General features: G+C 39.7%; 1 protein-coding gene across 7 annotated transcripts in view; it reads left to right on the top strand.

The window, feature by feature from the left end:
- The window catches only part of LOC144015910 (receptor-type tyrosine-protein phosphatase mu), a 267,193-nt gene that overhangs the window by 240,420 nt on the left and 6,973 nt on the right, over positions 1-19,800 (top strand). For 6 of the 7 annotated variants that reach the window (XM_077516421.1, XM_077516411.1, XM_077516402.1 and 3 more), the window contains 7 exons: positions 6,887-6,984; positions 9,797-9,913; positions 10,985-11,139; positions 12,298-12,433; positions 15,935-16,084; positions 17,087-17,260; positions 17,815-17,946. In XM_077516421.1, the coding sequence (XP_077372547.1) occupies positions 6,887-6,984; positions 9,797-9,913; positions 10,985-11,139; positions 12,298-12,433; positions 15,935-16,084; positions 17,087-17,260; positions 17,815-17,946 (962 nt within the window). The remainder of the gene's footprint in view (positions 1-6,886; positions 6,985-9,796; positions 9,914-10,984; positions 11,140-12,297; positions 12,434-15,934; positions 16,085-17,086; positions 17,261-17,814; positions 17,947-19,800) is intronic. The other variant, XM_077516393.1, reaches the window with a different exon arrangement.

Here is a 19,800-nt window from a genome sequence, read left to right as displayed (position 1 = left end):
AGTTATAGTTACAAATTACTTCTTTTAAAAAGTAATTGCGTTAGTAACTCCCTTACTGCTTTCTGAAAGTAATTAGTTATTCAGCTAAGTAATTGTGTGTTTTGTTTTGTTTTTTTTAATAATGTTCTATCTCTAGTGTAAAGAATGTTTGTAATAATGAAGAATAACTGTTAACAGTCACCAACGGAATAACGTGCCGTTCACAAGACCGTCGTTCCATGGTGCTGCCGTACAAAAGAAACGTCGCTCCGTCCCTCACAATGCAAACGACGGCCCTCCCAGTTGAGAGGGGCTCGTCTTCAAAACTTTGCAGACAAAGAAAAATAACTGCCGCTCTCACCTTGGCCTTCCCCATGCGAGTGAGCGTTCAAACACTTGCGCTTCTTCCTCTTCAATCTCCGAGCGAGCGAGCGGCCCCTCGGCAAGGTTCTCCACTAAGAAAGAGAAAAATAGGCACACGCGTCTCATTAGCGCCGCTAATGTGCTCGCGTAAGCGTGTGCCCGACTTCATCACTGAAGAATTCACCAGAAATAAAGAAAGTCATCAAACTTTGCACAAGCGCCAGGGCCACACGCAATAATGGAAACTCGAAATCTGCGCAGCTGCCCGTCTGGTTTGGCAGCTTCAAACCAGAATCATTGTTTTTCCGAGCATGGGCTAAAATGTTGCAAAAGGAAACTGGCTTTGGTGTGAGAATTTTTGAATATATCGCAGGGGCCGTTATCGAACGTAAATTTTCATCCAGATGTCTCTAAAATGGCAGCTTTAAACCAAAATGGTGGACGCCCTGTGTCTTTTGAGGCATGGCTTCTTATACATTTTTGTGAGTCTACTCATGATAAACGTTGCTATTAAATTTCATGTTGCTAAGGAAAACTGGCTTCCCGTGTTGAATTTTCAAAATATTCCACGGGCTGAGACCAAATGTATTTTTTTTACCACCCTTAAAAAAAATGGAAGATTATCCGTTTCTTTTCAGACATGGGTTGTTGATACTTTTTTGCGAGTCTACTCACGACAGACATTGCTATTAAATTTCATGTTGCTAAGGGAAACTGGCTTTGGGGGCAGAATTTTTAACATATTCCACAGGCCGCTACCAAATGTAAATTTTCACTCAAATGTCTCTAAAATGCCCACTTCAAACCAAAATGACAGACTTGTTGTATCTTTTCCGCCATGGGTACTTGATACCTTTTTGTGAGTCTACTTGCGATAGATTAAATTTCATATTGCTATGGGAAACTGGCTTTGGGGGCAATTTTTTTGTATGTATTCCGCAAGGCTGCTGCCAAATGTAAATTTTCACTCAAATGTCTCTAAAATGCCCGCTTCAAACCAAAATGGCAGACTTGTTGTATCTTTTCTGGCATGGGTGCTTGATACTTTTTTGTGAGTCTACTTGCGATAGACATTGCTATTACATTTCACGTTGCTAAGGGAAACTGGCTTTGGGTGTTGAATTTTCAAAATGTTGTTTGAATTAGTTCACCTCTTTTTAACATTCCTGGAACTTGGAGTAGATGTACTTGAGGATTTCATACAATTCCCTGATCTGAAATTCTAGAGAAAGCTCCATTGTGTACAAGCTTTCTTTTTCTTTTCTTTTTTTTATTCTTTTTTTTTTTGCATGAAAGCCCGTATGGAAAGATTTGGGGGCACCATCTACCATTGGTACCCAAAAAAAGAAAAAAAGTGTTAAAGGCCCAGTATGCCGGTTACACTCAGGAAATTGCACTTTTTAAATACAGGATGTTCACACTATAACTTTCTCTCAGTCTACACATCTGGGTTTATGTTAATCTTTAGTGGTGATTTTGTCCTAACCCCCGCACCCCCACACCCCACCAGCCTGTATTTTGCCATTTTGTGTTTGTTTGGTAAACAGCGGGACGTTGTGTGTGTTTTTATGCTAGAGCATACAGAAGGCTTTGATGCAGCCTCTCAACTGCAAAGAACGGTTGCAGAAATGGTAGTTATTACACAAACGACCAGCAGGTGGCAGCAGAGCAAAGGAGATCAACCAGGGCCATCTAGAAAAAAAAGCTCAATTACTTAGAATTTTAAATAGATTTGCGAAAACTGATGAAACTTAGCTCTCTTCTAACGCTAATTGCTGCAAAACGGAAACAGATAGAAACATACTTTTTTTTCCTGATGAAAGAAGAGACTTTAATCTTTCTTTTGATAGGTTCCATGTTTTTATAGCAATAGAACACAATATTCTGTGGGCCTTGCAAAATCAGTCAAAATCTAGTAAAACAGCCGGGAGCGAACGGGATTGCTTCTGTGAAAATGACTGGGAGTGAATGAGTTAAAGGCGCAGTCTGCCGGTTTCACTCATGAAAAGGCACTTTTTCAATACAGGATTTAAACAAACAAGCTACTTCTCTTCTGGGCTTTTCTTCGTGTGTGGGGTCGATTTTGTCCTAAACCCCCACACCCCCAGCCTGTATTTTGCCATTTTATGTTTGTTTTGTAAACAGCGGGACGTTTCTGTGGAAAGACAGTGTTTACAACCCTCCAGCCAATCGCAGAGCGGGGGGGGGGGTCGCAAACGGGGCCGGGCGAAAGTGTCAGCTGCGTGACGTCATTCCCGCGGCAATTTGAAAGCACACACTGATTTTTTTTCTTCACTCACTCATTCACACACGTAAGCTTCTGTGAGTGAGTGAGTGAGTGAGTGAATGAGTGAGTGAGTGAGTGAGAAAAAAAAAAATCCGTGCCTGCTTTCAAATTGCCGCGGGAGTGACGTCAAGCAGCCGACACGTTCGCCCGGCCCCGTTTGCGACCCCCCCCGCTCTGCGATTGGCTGGAGGGTTGTAAACACTGTCTTTCCACAGAAACGTCCCGCTGTTTACAAAACAAACATAAAATGGCAAAATACAGGCTGGGGGTGTGGGGGTTTAGGACAAAATCGACCCCACACACGAAGAAAAGCCCAGAAGAGAAGTAACTTGTTTGTTTAAATCCTGTATTGAAAAAGTGCCTTTTCATGAGTGAAACCGGCAGACTGCGCCTTTAACTCATTCACTCCCAGCCATTTTCACAGAAGCAGTCCCGTTCGCTCCCGGCTGTTTTACTAGATTTTGACTGATTTTGCAAGGCCCACAGAATATTGTGTTCTATTGCTATAAAAACATGGAACCTATCAAAAGAAAGATTAAAGTCTCTTCTTTCATCAGGAAAAAAAAAGTATGTTTCTATCTGTTTCCGTTTTGCAGCAATTAGCGTTAGAAGAGAGCTAAGTTTCATCAGTTTTCGCAAATCTATTTAAAATTCTAAGTAATTGAGCTTTTTTTCTAGATGGCCCTGGTTGATCTCCTTTGCTCTGCTGCCACCTGCTGGTCGTTTGTGTAATAACTACCATTTCTGCAACCGTTCTTTGCAGTTGAGAGGCTGCATCAAAGCCTTCTGTATGCTCTAGCATAAAAAAAACACACAAAAAAAACATATAAATACGTCTTTGGGACACTTAAACCATTAAAAAACGTATTTACACATTATTGGGAGCAAATGAGTTAAGGACGAGAGCGCGAAAATCAGTACCAGGTCAGCCGTTTTGGTTAAAAATTACCCACTTGTTTACCCTAGAAAGTTAGGAAGAAAGAGCCCCTGACACCAGTTTCACTCACCAACATGATTTTGGGAGAATTTGTCACTAACAACCGGATGCTTGAGAAAAAAAATCCTCAAATGAGACCTGATTTGTAGCAGGTAATACAAGTGGCTTTTTTTTTTTTTTTTAGAACACACATTTCATCTGACGGACTGTTTACGCTCTCAGTTCTGCTGTTTTGGTTAGCAACAGAGTTCAAAAAGGGCAACTTGGCATCAAGGAGTATGAGTAACTTTATTTGTCTCGTAATCTTGAAAGAAATTCTTGGTTGAGTTGTTGGTGTTAAAAAGCCTTCCTCAACCGGTCCCCGCACGCATATGGAACAATAAAGTCCTCTGGGATGCAACTTGGCACCAGACCCCCACTGAATGATGACGTTTTTTTTGTTTTTTTTCCCTTTTTTCTCCTCATAATCGTAATAATGCCAAGTGCTTGTGAGCTACCTACACACCAGCTGTCCCGCTTCTTCCTCAACCAAACTTCTTTTTTTCCTCCTCCCTCCCACGAGGACGGGAAGTGTGGGAGGTGGTCGCGTGCGACGCTGCGGATTGTCCGAAGTTTTTTCTTTTGCTGTTTTTAGAAAAAAATGCAAGAAGACGAGCACAGGGTTTTCGTTTTACATTTGTCGATTTTTGTTTTGACAAAAAAAAAAAACACTTCAACACAAGGTCGCCTCTTACTTGTCGTTTTAGAATAAAACTGTTAACTTTTGTTTTCCAAAGCACAAGCTGGCAGGAGTCAAAAAAAAATAAAAAATCACACGCAAGCGACAGATTGGACTGTTACAATCAAGTGGAAATAAACAAGGAGGTCGAAATGACATGTAAAACAGATCAAAGGCGAGAAAGAACTAAAATGGTTCCAAGCTCAAGTCAAGTCGACAGGAGCGAATACAATCTCACATTCATCATGTCAGTTGCCAAAAATAATAGAACAAGGTGTAAATTTTTGCTGCATGCTTTGAATGGGTTCACATTAAAAAAAAACACTTTTAAATTGAAATTGTAACATAAAGAAAACTAATTTGTTGACATAAATAAAGGATGAATGAAAGATTTCAAAATTTTGAAATTTGTCAAGTAAAATGGTGTAACATTTTTGATGCATGCTTTGAATGGGTTCACATAAAAAACACGTTTAAATTGAAATTGTAACATAAAGAAAACTAATTTGTTGACATAAATAAAGGATGAATGAAAGATTTCAAAATTTTGAAATTTGTCAAGTAAAATGGTGTAACATTTTTGATGCATGCTTTGAATGGGTTCACATAAAAAAAAAAAAAATTGAAATTGTAACATAAAGAAAACTAATTTGTTGACATAAAGGATGAATGAAAGATTTAAAAATTTTGAAATTTGTCAAGTAAAATGGTGTAACATTTTTGATGCATACTTTGAATGGGTTCACATAAAAAAAAACAAAAAAAAACTTTTAAATTGAAATTGTAACATAATGAAAACTAATTTGTTGACATAAGGATGAATGAAGATGGCTTTCAACATTTTAAATTTGTCAAGCAAAATGGTGTTACTTTTTGCACATTCAAAGCATGCAGCAACATTTTACACCTGTTCCTGGTTTCCGCCTTGCCAAGTATGTGTCGCCATTGATGATCGTCTCACGTTTTGCCCGTGTTTATTTTTGACCTGGTTCTCATCACATGTAATTATCCAGCACGCTGTCTACAAGTAAAACAATGAGTTCATTTTAATCATCAACTTTGAGTTTGCTCGTCTACATAATTTCACTAATTTCTCCAAGTAATTGCTGTTGGTCGGGGGCTTGTGTGCCAATTTGATTTGCATATCCTAATTAATTTGCAATAATTTCAAAGTCGTGTGCTTGATTAAACTAATATTCATCCTTGTTAATTAACCTGAATAATTGTAAAGAGTCAACTTCCCATTAATCGACAACAGACGTGAAACTGTCTTGCCTGTTGTGAATGACTCTACATGGCAAGGCTGCAAATAACGATTATTTTAAAATACCGACACCTTCTTAAAATAATTGCCAAAGTAATTTTTCCAGATTTTTTAGGAAACACAAAAAAATGAACCATTTCCATCATGAGGAGAGGATTTAGGCAAAAATAATAATAATTTGCAAAACGATGACTTAGGCAATTATTTTAAGAGAGTGATGATGTGTTGATTCTTTTGTTGATTAATTGATTAATCTGATTTTTTTTTAAAACATTAATTTCCATCCCTTTATTCAAAAACAGAACATTATTTGAAATCAACAGTGCAGAAAATGTACAAGCAGAAATTAAATATGATTCAGTTTCTGGTTTGGTCTTTAACATGTCAGAAAATTGGCAAAAATGCTGATCATTGTTTGCCAAAGTAAAAGAAGATTGCAAAAATATCTTATTTTGGGAGGGGGGGGGGGGGAACCACATAATTAGTATGCTTTCATGGAGGACTACAGGAATCTGAGAATATTTACTATTGCAAGGCTGAAATTGCAAGAATTTGGACTATATTAAATTAACTCATTCGCTCCCAGCCATTTTCACAGAAGCAATCCCGTTCGCTCCCGGCTTTACTGGATTTTGACTGATTTTGCAAGGCCCACAGAATATTGTGTTCTTTTGCTATAAAAGCATGGAACCTATCAAAAGAAAGAATAAAGTCTCTTCTTTCATCAGGAAAAAAAAAATGTTTCTATCTGCTTCCGTTTTAGCATTAGAAGAGAGCTAAGTTTCATCAGTTTTCACAAATCTATTTAAAATTGTAAGTAATTGAGCTTTTTTTCTAGATGGCCCTCGTTTGCTCTGCTGCCACCTGCTGGCCGTTTGTGTAATAACTACCACTTCTGCAACCATTCTTTGCAGTTGAGAGGCTGCATCAAAGCCTCCTGTATGCTCTAGCATAAAAAAAACAAAAAAAACAAAAAAAAACGTATAAATACGTCTTTGGGACACTTAGAACATTAAAAAACAAAAAAACAAAAACTTATTTACACGTTATTGGGAGCAAATGAGTTTTAAACAGGTCTCTAAATGATTAATCAATTATCAAAGTATGTATCGATCAATTGGATAATCAATTAGCCATTGATTAATTGTTGTACCTCTTCTACACACTAAGAAGTTTTAGAACGGCCTTCATCAATCATTATAAAAATAAAACGTGCTTCATGCTTTGAATGGCATATAATGCCATCTGTTGGTCAAATATGTAAGTTGCAGCCAAAGTCCAAAACAACTAAAAACAAAAAAAAACAAAAATCCCCCTCAATTTCTTGTGTGTCTGAAGGCCCCATGCAGGAGACCGTGTTGGACTTTTGGCGGATGGTGTGGCAGGAGAACACAGCGGCCATCGTCATGGTGACCAACCTGGTGGAAGTCGGCCGGGTGAGTTGCGTGCTTGCTCCACTTCCAACCCCGGTCACATGACCCCTCCTGGGCTGCTGAGAGGGCGGGGAAGGCTTCTCATCGAGTGAGAACAGTCGATATTATTTGAATATTGCACTCACTTCTCTGTTATTATCTCCCGCGGCCTTAATGTGTTGCACTTGGCTCGCTGAGCTGCGTTCAAGAGCGGCACCAGGCAGTTAATTGAGCGCCCCGGTGGCCGAGAGGTGCTGAGAAACAAGCGCACCTTTTCACATTCTGCTGATTTCGCAGCCTGGCGGAGCTGCTCAATGATTCACGGCACCCGCCCGCCGCTCTCCTGGTGCCTCATTAGGCCGCTTCCGCGCCCGCCGAGCCCCGCCCCTCACCTTCTGCACACCTGCTTAGCGGCGGCGGGCGGCGTCCTCTGCGCCCCCGCGGGGGTCCCGTGAGCGTCTGCTATATGATCCCTGGCCAATGCCGGCTGCCGCCGCACAGTCGAGCTCGCTCGTAAAGTCGCCCAAGCGTGGCGCAGCGGGCCATCTGCTCGTTGCGCTGGCCTGATGAATTTTGGGAAATCCTGCAGCACACGCTCGACGCTGTGTGTAGGCGGGGCCTTGATGTATGAGATACTCAGATTTTCATTTGGAAGAAGTGAGTCAATTCACGCCGTTTTTACCCCATAGGAAATCATCTGTTAGCCGCCACCTTGCACAATGGAAATGAACACAAGTAGAAACAAATTAGTCATATTAGCACTCGCCACAGAACACGGTAATGCACATATGCTGAGTTAGCATGGTCATTCCTTGTCAACTTATCAATAACAGCTACTTGCTCAATAGAAATAAACGTAACTGTAAATAAGTCAATAAATCCACTTCACACTTTGTTACCTGGAAATGTCAAAAGTTACACACACTCAATTGCTGTCTTTGTCACTTATTCAAGATAACTGCTGCATTTTATATTACCATTGTAATCTGCTCTCTCTTTCTTATACAATCATCTGCCAACCTGCACAAAAGAAATAAACTCAGAAGATGCAAATAATCTAGAAATAACCCTGACACTTGAGCACTCGTAATGTAAATCTTAACTATAATCCACAGAGCAAAAATATATATACAGGTAAATAAAAAATCCACAACATGCCGGTCACACGTGTAAATGCCATGATTATGCAATCTCTTGTCTTGTTACTCATATCAATTGACAACTTGCACAGTAGAAATCGGTGTGGCAACAATTCAGTCACATAAGCACTCAGTGTGAACTTTACCGCATACTCACAATTACCGTGATGTGATGTGATCGGTCCTTGTCAGTTGTTCATCATAACTGCGAACTTGCACATTAGAAAATAAACCGAACATCTGGAAATAATCAACAGAGGATTGAAAAAAAAAAACATAAATCCACATCATGCCAGTTACACACATTTAAATGCCATGATTATGCAATGTCTTGTCTTGTTACTCATAACAATTGACAACTTTCACAGTAGAAATCAGTGTGGCAACAATCCAGTCACATAAGCACTCACAGTTACTCACAATTACCGTGATGTGATGTGATCGGTCATTGTCAGTTATTCATCATAACTGCTAACTTGCACATTAGAAAATAAACCGAACATCTGGAAATAATCCACAGAGGATTAAAAAAAAATCATAAATCCACATCATGCCAGTTACACACACACTTAAATGCCACGATTATGCAATCTCTTGTCTTGTTACTCATAACTATTGACAACTTGCACAGTAGAAATCGGTGTGGCAACAATCTAGAAACAATCCAGTCACATAAGCACTCACAGTGTGAACTATCGCATACTCACATCACAATTACTGTGATGTGATGTGATCGGTCCTTGTCAGTTATTCATCATAACTGCTAACTTGCACATTAGAAATAAACTGAGCATCTGGAAATAATCCACAGAGAATAAAAAAAAAACATAAATCCACAGTTACACATGCGTAAATGTCTTGATGATGCAATCTTTTTACTCATATTAAGCGCCACCTTGCACAGTAGAAACAAACATAATGACTGGAAATAAACCAGCCCTGGTAAAAGAAGGAAGCCTTAATGAGGCCAATTGTGACCGATTGGAGCGGATCATTCCGACATCTGATAATGTCCGCAATGCCTCCGAATGGCTGGAAGTGGCCGTCGCTGTGGGGGGTCAGTCAACCCCGACGTCAGCGCGTCCGCGCGCGTTGCGAAATTCTCATTTCACCGCCAACCAGTTCACGGGACCCTCAGAGGAGCCGTGAAGGCGTTTCTTCGTCATCTCTCCATCTCCCTCACTAGCAACAGTTTAATTGAAGAAGAGGAGGAGGACGAGGAGGCGGGCGGGTAATTCTGCACTCTTATTATGGCTAATACCAGTAATATTTCCACTGGAGTCTTTTAGATTCCTGTAGGGAAATCTGTTCTTAACAGCCCAGGGTTTATTATTTCACATCATTATTGGACCTCCACCTCCCTCCCCTCATGCATTTTTTCATGTTCTCTCTCCCCCGGCCGCTCAGGTTCTGTACCATTTAACTCATTTTCACATGGCCGACGGATGAGAAGCAATAACGTGCGAATGGTAACCCCCCAACCCCCATCCGATACCCCCCACCTCCTCGCCCCTTCGCTGATGGGGTTTTACAAGGGGCCGCCCGGCTCATTCTGACGTGCCCGAAGAGCCGAGACATCAGGCGGCGGCGGCGTGTCGTGCCAATTATCCCTTTTACAAGTTGTGCTCCGTGCGGCTTTACTGCGCTCATCAGATGCGATTTATGGCGCCGTTGTCTTTTTCTTTATTTTTTTTTAGGTGAAGTGTTGTAAATACTGGCCCGACGACACCGAGATCTACAGAGACATCAAGGTGACGCTCATCGAGACCGAACTCCTCTCCGAGTACGTCATCCGCACCTTCGCCGTGGAGAAGGTACGGTTACGGACAGACAATTATTCGTGGTAGCCGCCGCCTTGCACAGTAGAAATAAGAACAGTCGAAGTTATCCCCAGTCAAAAAAAATCGTCAGCATTCAAGCACTGAATTTGTCACACGAAACAGCCGCTTCTCTCACCAGTTATTAACCCTCCTGTTAGGTTGGTTTCTCAGGAACAGCAAGAATGTTCCCGGGTCAATTTGACCCATGGGTTGAATGATAAAAACACATCCAATAAACATTATTCACCACTTTCTTTGCAAATATTTGAAATGAACCATTTTTTTAACAGGTTTCATCATGAAATTGTACCATTAGTAGCCCTTTAACTTTAAAACGGGTCAATTTGACCCGGGCTATGTTCCAAAAGCATTCCGATGAACATGAGTAATCATTTTATTTGAAAATATGTCAAATTGAATGAGAAGTTTAATAGGGAAAAAAACTACTTATGTGTATCTTTAACTTCACAATGGGTCAATTTGACCCGGAATATTTAATATTCCAAAACCAACCCAATTTTTTTTATAGCTTATTATTAACCATTTTCATTGCACATAAATCTAACTTCACAATTTATTACTCTGTTGATGTGAACTTTCATTGCAAAAAAAACAAAACAAAACAAAACAAAACTTTGTTGGGTCACTTTGACCCGGTGTATACTTCATGTTTCAAAGCATCTTAAGTGCTTTCATTGTAAAATATGTCAAAATTAACCAATTTTCTATTGTTTGTTAGTACCAAGTAAGCTAGCGCAAGCTAATATTTGTTCTTTAACTTGAATCTGGGTGAATTTGACCCACAACGTAATAGGAGGATTCATGACAACTGCCAGCGTGAACAATAGAAATCAACAAAATGAAGCGATTGTGCTTCTCACCTGATATTCTTGATAGCCAGGCCTAGTCAATGTGGCGCCCCTTTATATGTACCACCCTTCAACCACTATTTACAGATGAAGATTAATTTTTAACATTGCCTTTATGTAAAAACAAAAAATGAATTTAATTGCCATAGGCTAAAATTTTGTCTGCGTTTTTTACATGTCCATCACCACCCCTCAGCGAGGCGCTCACGAGATCCGGGAGATCCGTCAGTTCCACTTCACGGGCTGGCCCGATCACGGCGTGCCCTACCACTCCACGGGGCTGCTGGGCTTCATCCGCCGCGTCAAGTCCAAGACCTTGAGCAACGCCGGGCCCATGGTGGTGCACTGCAGGTACACCCAGCAAAACAGTAAATACTGTAGTGGGGTACATGTATGCATACAGTGGATGGATGGATGGATGGATGGATGGATAAAGTGGATGGATGGATGGATGGATGGATGGATGGATGGATGGATAAAGTGGATGGATGGATGGATGGATGGATGGATGGATGATACAGTGGGTGGATGGATGGATGGATGGATGGATGGATGGATGGATAAAGTGGATGGATGGATGGATAAAGTGGATGGATGGATGGATGGATGGATGGATAAAGTGGATGGATGGATGGATAAAGTGGATGGATGGATGGATGGATGGATGGATAAAGTGGATGGATGGATGATGGATGATACAGTGGGTGGATGGATGGATGATGATGGATACAGTGGATGATGGATGGATGGATGGATGGATGATACAGTGGATGGATGGATGGATGATGGATGTATACAGTGGATGGATGGATGGATGGATGGATAAAGTGGATGGATGGATGGATGGATGAATGGATGGATGGATGGATGGATGGATGGATGATACAGTGGATGGATGGATGGATGGATGGATGGATGGTACAGTGGGTGGATGGATGGATACAGTGGATGGATGGATGGATGGATGCAGTGGATGGATACAGTGGATGGATGGATGGATGGATGGATGGATGATACATTGGATGGATGGATGGATGGATGGATGATACAGTGGATGGATGGATGGATGATGGATGTATACAGTGGATGGATGGATGGATGGATGGATGGATGGATGGATAAAGTGGATGGATGGATGGATGGATGATACAGTGGATGGCTGGATGGATGGATGGATGGATGGATGGATGGATGGATGGATGATACAGTGGATGGATGGATGGATGGATGGATGGATGGATGATACAGTGGATGGATGAATGGATGGATGGATGGATGGTTGGATGGATGGATGGATGATACAGTGGATGGATGGATGGATGGATGGATGGATGGATGGATGGATACTCGATTGTTGCTGTTCCATACATCTATTTTTGATGGTCCAATTAACCCCCAAATTAGCAATTACTCGGTATCACCGGGCCACGCCAAAAAAAATGTAATTCTCATGTTTTGGGCCAAGATATGAAATGAGCCGCCCGTGTTGTTTCCGTCACTTGTCGTCAGCGCCGGCGCCGGTCGGACGGGCTGCTTCATCGTCATCGACATCATGCTGGACATGGCGGAGCGCGAAGGCGTGGTGGACATCTACAACTGCGTCCGGGAGCTGCGATCGCGCCGGGTCAACATGGTCCAGACCGAGGTAGGCCGCCTCCGGGACCAAGGGGGATGGCGTTGGGAGTTGGGTCTTTCGATCAATAAATTAGAATCGCTTACATGATTGTGCTGTCACTTGTTGCTAGGCAGAATTCATGAATGTTCAGCCATGCACGCAACATGGCTTTGTTGACAACTTGGGGCAGAGGGCTCGGCTGCCCCACACAGCAGAGAAAGGACAGGGAGATGTCAGGAACACAGTAATGACTACTCTGTATTAAATATAAAATATAAAAAGCTGTTTCCACCGTCTACCCCTTGTGCATCAAATGCATGGTTCACGCTGAACTCATAACGTCAGGATTTTTGCAAATATGGGTGTCACTTGCTTCCCACTTGCACCTGAGCGCACCTCACAAAAAGCGTTTATTGCGACGCACGCTGGCTTGGCATGTCCTGCCGTCGTAAAAGTTCTTTAAAGGCTTATAAGCGGGCAAAGGACTTTCCTGAACGCGGGCCATCTGGCGCCACTTGAACGCATCGTTTGCTGGTAATTCCCTTTTAAATGGGCAAGCGTCGTTGGGCTTAATGGCGAAACGTTTCAGCGCCGCTGCTGCCCGAGCGCCGTTCGCCCTGACTCACTTTTCCTCAAGTTCACTGACCTTCAAAGTGTTCCCAAACCTTGTTCTTTCTTTTTTTTTTTTTTTTTTTTTTTTTTTCTTCTTCTTCTTGTTTGACGGCCTCCTTTGCAGCAGTGATTGGCTCCTCTGGGTTTGCAGATGAATACTATCATTTTGATTTGTAATATATTGAGAATCCATGAATTTCAATCATTATTACAAATAGCGGGCATCGGGCCAGAACCTCATAAATCACAATTTTCATACTTACAAATATGCTGTATAATCAATAGCATTATTATATTTAAGATAATGTTTTAAATAAATGGAAAAAAAACATAATTGATGTTTCAAAAAAATTCTGTAATAATTTTGATTTTATCATTATTGTTATTGTTCTGGTTTCCAGTTCTATAGAATGTTTCAGAGATTGTTATATAGAAAATCACAAAATAAAAAGTTTGAAATAAATGCATTAATTTGTTAACATGATTTAAAATGTATAAAAAAATAGAATAATTATAATTATATGTTAATTCATATCATTAATTTATATGTTAAATTATATATTTATTTGTCTGTTTTCTGGTTCTTGTTATATATTTTTGGAATGTATCAAATAATGTAAAAAAAATGTGAAATAGTAAAAAAGTGATGTACTAACATGGAAAATAATTAACATTTATGTTTTCTTTTTTGAATGTTATAAAATAAAGAGTATTATTTTTTTTTTAATCTCTAACAAACTTATTATAACAATGATTTAACAAAAAAAATATTTGCTTGTTTTAATTATTCTTTGTTAATTTATTTGTGTATATTTTTTTTTATTTCTCCAGTATTTCTCTAATTTTGTAATATAGAACATCACAAAATAAAAAGAATTAAACAATAAAGAAGGTAAGAAAAAAAATGTCTAAAATAAAAATGTGAAAATTTGAAATGTCAAGCCGACGTTTCATTGTTGCTGCTGCCCGCTCGCTTCTCCTCACGTTCAGTGACCTTCAGAGTTTACCAAAAGAACATTTTGTTTTGCTTTTTCAGCCTTGCAGATATTTCTGGCTCCGCCGCGATTGGCTGGCGCGAGTTCGTAGCTCAGCGCTGCTCGGTGGATTCTGGCTCGAGCAGCGCAGCGAAAACGATGTTCCGGTCAAGAGGTCGAATTCCGAATGAGGCTTATCTAAATGACGACACGCGTTTTCTCGGGAATCTCCCTCATCTCCGTCCTCGTTGCGTCGCGTGCGCGCCGATTTTACCGGGAGACGACAAGCGGGTGTCGGCTGCAAATGTCACTTCAGAACAGATTTCCATCAAGCCCCGGGCGCTGTCACCATGACAGCGGCTTGACTGATTGATGCACGAGGAGGAGGAAGCCGGATTTCCTGCTTCCTTTTGCGTATTTTTCGTCCTATAGCCACTGGCCACTTCATTAGGTACGCCGAAAAACGAAAGCTGCATCATAAATCTGCTTTCAAAAAGATGATAAAGTTTAGTTTTGAGGCATTAATTGAACCAAATGTTTATTGTTGTGTTTGATGCAGATTAAAGGACATATCAGCAGGAAGGCACTCAGACCAAAAAAAAAAAAAAAAGAATTACAATTTTTAGTATTCACGTGACTTTTCCTGCAATTCAAAGCATGCAAAATATCACATCATCATCGTCATCGCTATATTGAAATGTGTCGAACTGGATAGTGGTGAAGCAACAACTTTTCCCTTCAAATTCAAGTTCAAATTCAAATTCAATTCAAGTTTTATTTTTTGTTTTTTTAGAAATGTAAAAAGCAGTAAAGACTGAAATGTTGCTGCATGCTTTGAATGGGGAACAATTAGCACTGTCTGATATTACATTTACATTTTTGTTTTGTTTTTGTCACAAAATCAAATGATTTAATATGAATGTTTTTACTATTTATATGCATTTCTCTAAATAGTAATTTGAGGCCACATTATTTGCATTCAGATTTTGATCACCGCTCTGTATTAAATGAAAAATAGTACACAGAAAGCATAACAAGCACAATTCGCACAAAATATCAATGATCATATTACTCATTTTATAAAATTAGTATTTGTGTGTGCACTAGATGGTGTGACTGTTCCCTCCATTCAAAGCATGCAGCAAAATGTCACACCTTTATACTGTTTTTGTAATAGTTCCTCGCTATACTGAAAGTTGTCATGACTGGATAATTTTGTTATCTAATTATTCGCCCCTTGTGACTTTTTTTGTGCTGAAGGGCACTATACAAATCAACTTGACTTGAAATGTTGCTGCATGCTTTGAATGGGGAACGATTAGTGATGTCTGATATTACATTTACTATTAAATGCATTTCTCTAAATAATAATTTATGAGGCCACTTTTTCACATTCAATTTGCTGATTTGCACAAAACATCAATGAGCATTTTCCTCATATAGTTTATAAAATTTTGTACAAAAAAAAAAAAAAAATCAGTTTTTAAAAATACCCAATTTTGATGGTTTTATTATTTTTAAACTTTTTTTTTTTTCAAAAACTGTCTAATATAGAATGGTGTGCATGGCTTTGATCAGAACAATAATAAAGACGCTCAACATATAAACTGGCAACGCTCAGGGTTGTCAGTGTGAATTTAGGTCAGGGGGCGTTCTAAAAAGGTCAAAGTATTGGAGGTACTGTAGTTCCTGCAGTGATAACCAAGCGCAGCAAAATATGTCATGTGACCTTTAAAAGCGCAACCAAAGACAAACATTAGTCAGAGTAAACATCCTGGGGGGGCGCACAGGGACAAACATGGCCGGTTCATGGAAAGGCCTCCAAAGGGACATAACTGCGCCATTTTCCCAATTTCATTCCGCCATGTTAATGAGCCAGTTTTGCGGTTCTCGGCCTGTACTTGATTCCCTGACGGATTCGCAATGAGGATGCCCTGTCTCGCAGGAGCAGTACGTCTTCATCCACGACGCCATCTTGGAGGCGTGCCTGTGCGGCGACACCACCATCCCCGCCGGACAGTTCCGCTCCGTCTACTACGACATGAATCGACTCGACCCGCAGACCAACTCCAGCCCCATCAAGGAGGAGTTCCGGGTAGGCCCAAAGTGTCACCTTCACAAGACGTGCAGGAAAATATTAGTTTTTGTTTTTGTTTTTGTTTTTGTTTTTGTTTTTGTTTTTGTTTTTGTTTTTGTTTTTTTTGTTTTTTTTGTAAGTCATTCGTGATTTGGTAATATTTGTTTATATGTTTTTTATAAGATTGTTTATATTTTTTTTATTATCTTTTATTAGTATTTTTCCAAATGTAATGTGTTTTTAAAAACAAAAAAAAAGCAAAATCAGCCTTTAAAGTAATTTTTGAACAAACCATTTGTGTATTTATATATATATATATATATATATATATATATATATATATATATATATATATATATATATATATATATATATGTACATACATTTATTTATTTATTTATTTATTTTTTATTTTATTTTTTTTTATTTTATTTTTTTTTTATTTTATTTTTTTTTTTAACGTTATGTTTTAATTAGTTTACAGAGCAGGTTTTTTTTTTTTTGTTTGTTTTTTCATTTTTCCCCAAAATGCCTCATTTCAATTTTTTTTTTTTTTTTTTTTTTTTGTAGTAGATTTTTTTGGAAAGGGGGTGGGGCGGGGTTAAAGAAGAATAATTGGTATATTTCTCGTGTGCAAGATTTACAAAAATATATATATAATAATCTTAATAATAATAATAATAATAATAATAATAATAATTATGATAATAATAATAAATCACAGTACCGCAAGTATTTTTGTAGTATAAACTCCATCCATCCCATCCATTTTCCTAACCGCTTACTCCTTAGTATAAACACAACAAAAATAAATTAATTAATGAACAAATAAATACATAAATAAATTACTAAATATAACCATCCATAAATCAAACAGGTACTGTATAACAGTCTGTAGTTAAAGCAAAGCCTAAAACCTAAAATGGATTCACCCACTTAGACACTGTTAGCATGTCAGGAGCTAACGAGCATGCTGTTTTGTTTTGTTTTGTTTTGTTTTGTTTCGCCCAATTGGTCCAGACGCTGAACATGGTGACGCCCACGCTGAGGGTGGAGGACTGCAGCATCGCGCTGCTGCCCCGGAACCACGAGAAGAACCGTTGCATGGATGTGCTGCCGCCCGACCGCTGCCTGCCTTTCCTCATCACCATCGATGGCGAGAGCTCCAACTACATCAACGCCGCCCTCATGGATGTGAGTCAACATTTTTGAAAGGTTTTATCGCAACTGACTTCCATACAAAGAACTGACTGCCTACAGAGGGATTAGCATGAATATTAGCAGCTGGCCGCCATTTTGTTTTGTTTTGAATTGTCTTCCATGGAAAGGTTAGCAAATACTGCTAGCTTGTGTGCTATTTGCAGTTTATCAGAAGTGTCTTACATTTAAAGGCTAGTAAAGAAGAACTTGTAAACAGGGGTGGCCAACAAATTGATTAGCATTGGTTTTAATCAGAAAAGTTTGTCAACGATAGTGGCCTCAAACTGATTAGCAAACGCTAGCAAAGAAGCGTTTGTAAACAGTCGTGGCCTCAAAAGAGGTTTCTGTCTCTTTCGCGTCCCGTCGGTCAAACCGACCATCTGGCGTGTCGGCTTTAACGGCCAGATGGCGGCCGTGTCAGCCTTTGGAGAAACATCATGTCTCCTCAGACTGAATACCGCATTATTGAGTTTGTACGCTAACGATCGTGCACCTCCAACTTGTTTGGAAATATTGCAAAACGTATCTGTTGCCATCCGTCCCGGCAGAGTTACAAGCAGCCGTCGGCGTTCATCGTGACGCAACATCCTCTGCCCAACACGGTCAAGGACTTCTGGAGGCTGGTGCTGGACTACCACTGCACCTCCATCGTCATGCTCAACGACGTCGACCCCGCACAGGTACGCAAAAGGACACTTGCACGCAGACAAACTTTTTTTTTTTTTTTTTTTTCGTCAGAAAAACTGGAAATGAATTAAGTGCTCCTGGTGATATATATATATATATATATATATATACTAGGGGTGTTAAAAAAAATCGATTCGGCAATATATCGCAATATTACATCGCACAATTTTAGAATCGATTCAATAGGCGGCCGAATCGATTTTTAAATATCCATTTTTGATGGAAAAATATTCACCAAAACGTCTTAGGGTTCACACCTTAAGCATGGAGGAATGTTATATTAATGGAACATTAAGCCTTAATATTTTTATTTTAATGCTGTTCAAACATGAAACAGATTACAACCTGTATAAGACTGAAATTTCAGATAAATAAATAATACATTTTCATACAAATCTTACACTGTACAAGTTTACTGATTAGTATTTTCTAAATTTAAATAAAAATAATCGCAACAATCGACTTGTAAATTCGTATCGGGATTAATCGGTATGGAATCGAATCGTGACCTATGAATCGTGATACGAATCGAATCGTCAGGTACTAGGCAATTCACACCCCTAATATATACATATATATATACATATATGTACCCTAATATATACTTGTACTGTATATAATATATACTTGAAAAATCTGGAAAGGCTAGAAGAAAGTTTCTGGATGTGCTGAAGTCCCAGCGGAAGCCTCAGCGCAGCAATGCACTGTGGGTAAAAAGCGGTGGTGTGCGTGTGCGCGTGTTGCCAATGAGCTGAGCGAGCAACTCCAAGTCGCTCTTCGCATTTTTCAGCCCGAGGCTCTGTCATAACACCCGCCCATCAAAGACACTGTGCCTCCCATTCTTCACCCCCCCCAAGTGAAGACTGGGTTGAGAGGAGGGTGGGGGGCGGGTTGGGGGTCTCTCATTCAATATTCTCACTGTAGCCCACCGACGTGGGAAGGCAGGAAGTTGCTGCTGTCGATGGCGGCGAGGGAACGTACCGTGTTCGCCATCAGTGTTTGTATTTGTGCTTGTCACGCGTCAGCGCACGCGCACGCACACGCACACACTGTAGTGGCGCTTGTGAGTCTGCGCATTCTTCAACACTTCTCAAGCGGGCTTGTTTTCTCTTGTTTGTTCGCCGTGGTGTGACCGAGCATCTCTTAGTGTGGCATTCGCGCGAGCGATCCACAAGTGGGATCCACACGCACAAAATACACACAATCGTTCTTCTTCTGCGAGGCGGGAAAAGGACGAAGCGATGGAAGCAACATTTTAAACATACAAACATGGCTGATGCCTTTTTGATGTTTTTTTTTTTTTTTTGTTTTTTTAAGTGGAAGTCAAGTCCAAAATTTTCCTTGCAATAGTTTATGTGCGCGCCCGATAGTATCAACATGATATTCTGATTAATATTGCGTTTGTGGAGTAAGCTCAGTCCATTTACCATTTTGCAGAAAAATCCACCCATTTTTGTCTATCTCAAGGGGCGGCCATTTTGTCCTGTGCTGCCACCTGCTGTCGACTAAAATTGACATCAAAATGCCCGCGGGCTGGCCTTGCAAACGTCACATGATCAAACCTGGAAAATTAGCCTGTGGGCAGCATGATGACAAATTCAGTCAATGCATTTATATATTTTATTTTGTTTTGTTTATTTATTTATTTATTTATTTATTTATTTATTTATTTATTTATTTATTTAATACGTTCTATTCCTGAGATTTTTTTTTTTCCTGAAATATAAAAAATGTATAAAATTTATTTTAAAAAAATCACTTGATTCAATCTAAAGTTTTGGCGGGGGAATTGCAATTTCTCATGAAAAAAAAAAAATCTTGAAAATGGATGACTTCTTTTAATTAAC

Source organism: Festucalex cinctus, chromosome 1 (assembly GCF_051991245.1).
Source record: "Festucalex cinctus isolate MCC-2025b chromosome 1, RoL_Fcin_1.0, whole genome shotgun sequence".
NCBI classification, from domain to species: Eukaryota; Metazoa; Chordata; class Actinopteri; order Syngnathiformes; family Syngnathidae; genus Festucalex; species Festucalex cinctus.
Note: the sequence above shows the minus strand (reverse complement) of the source record. Positions and strands in the feature narration are given on the sequence as shown.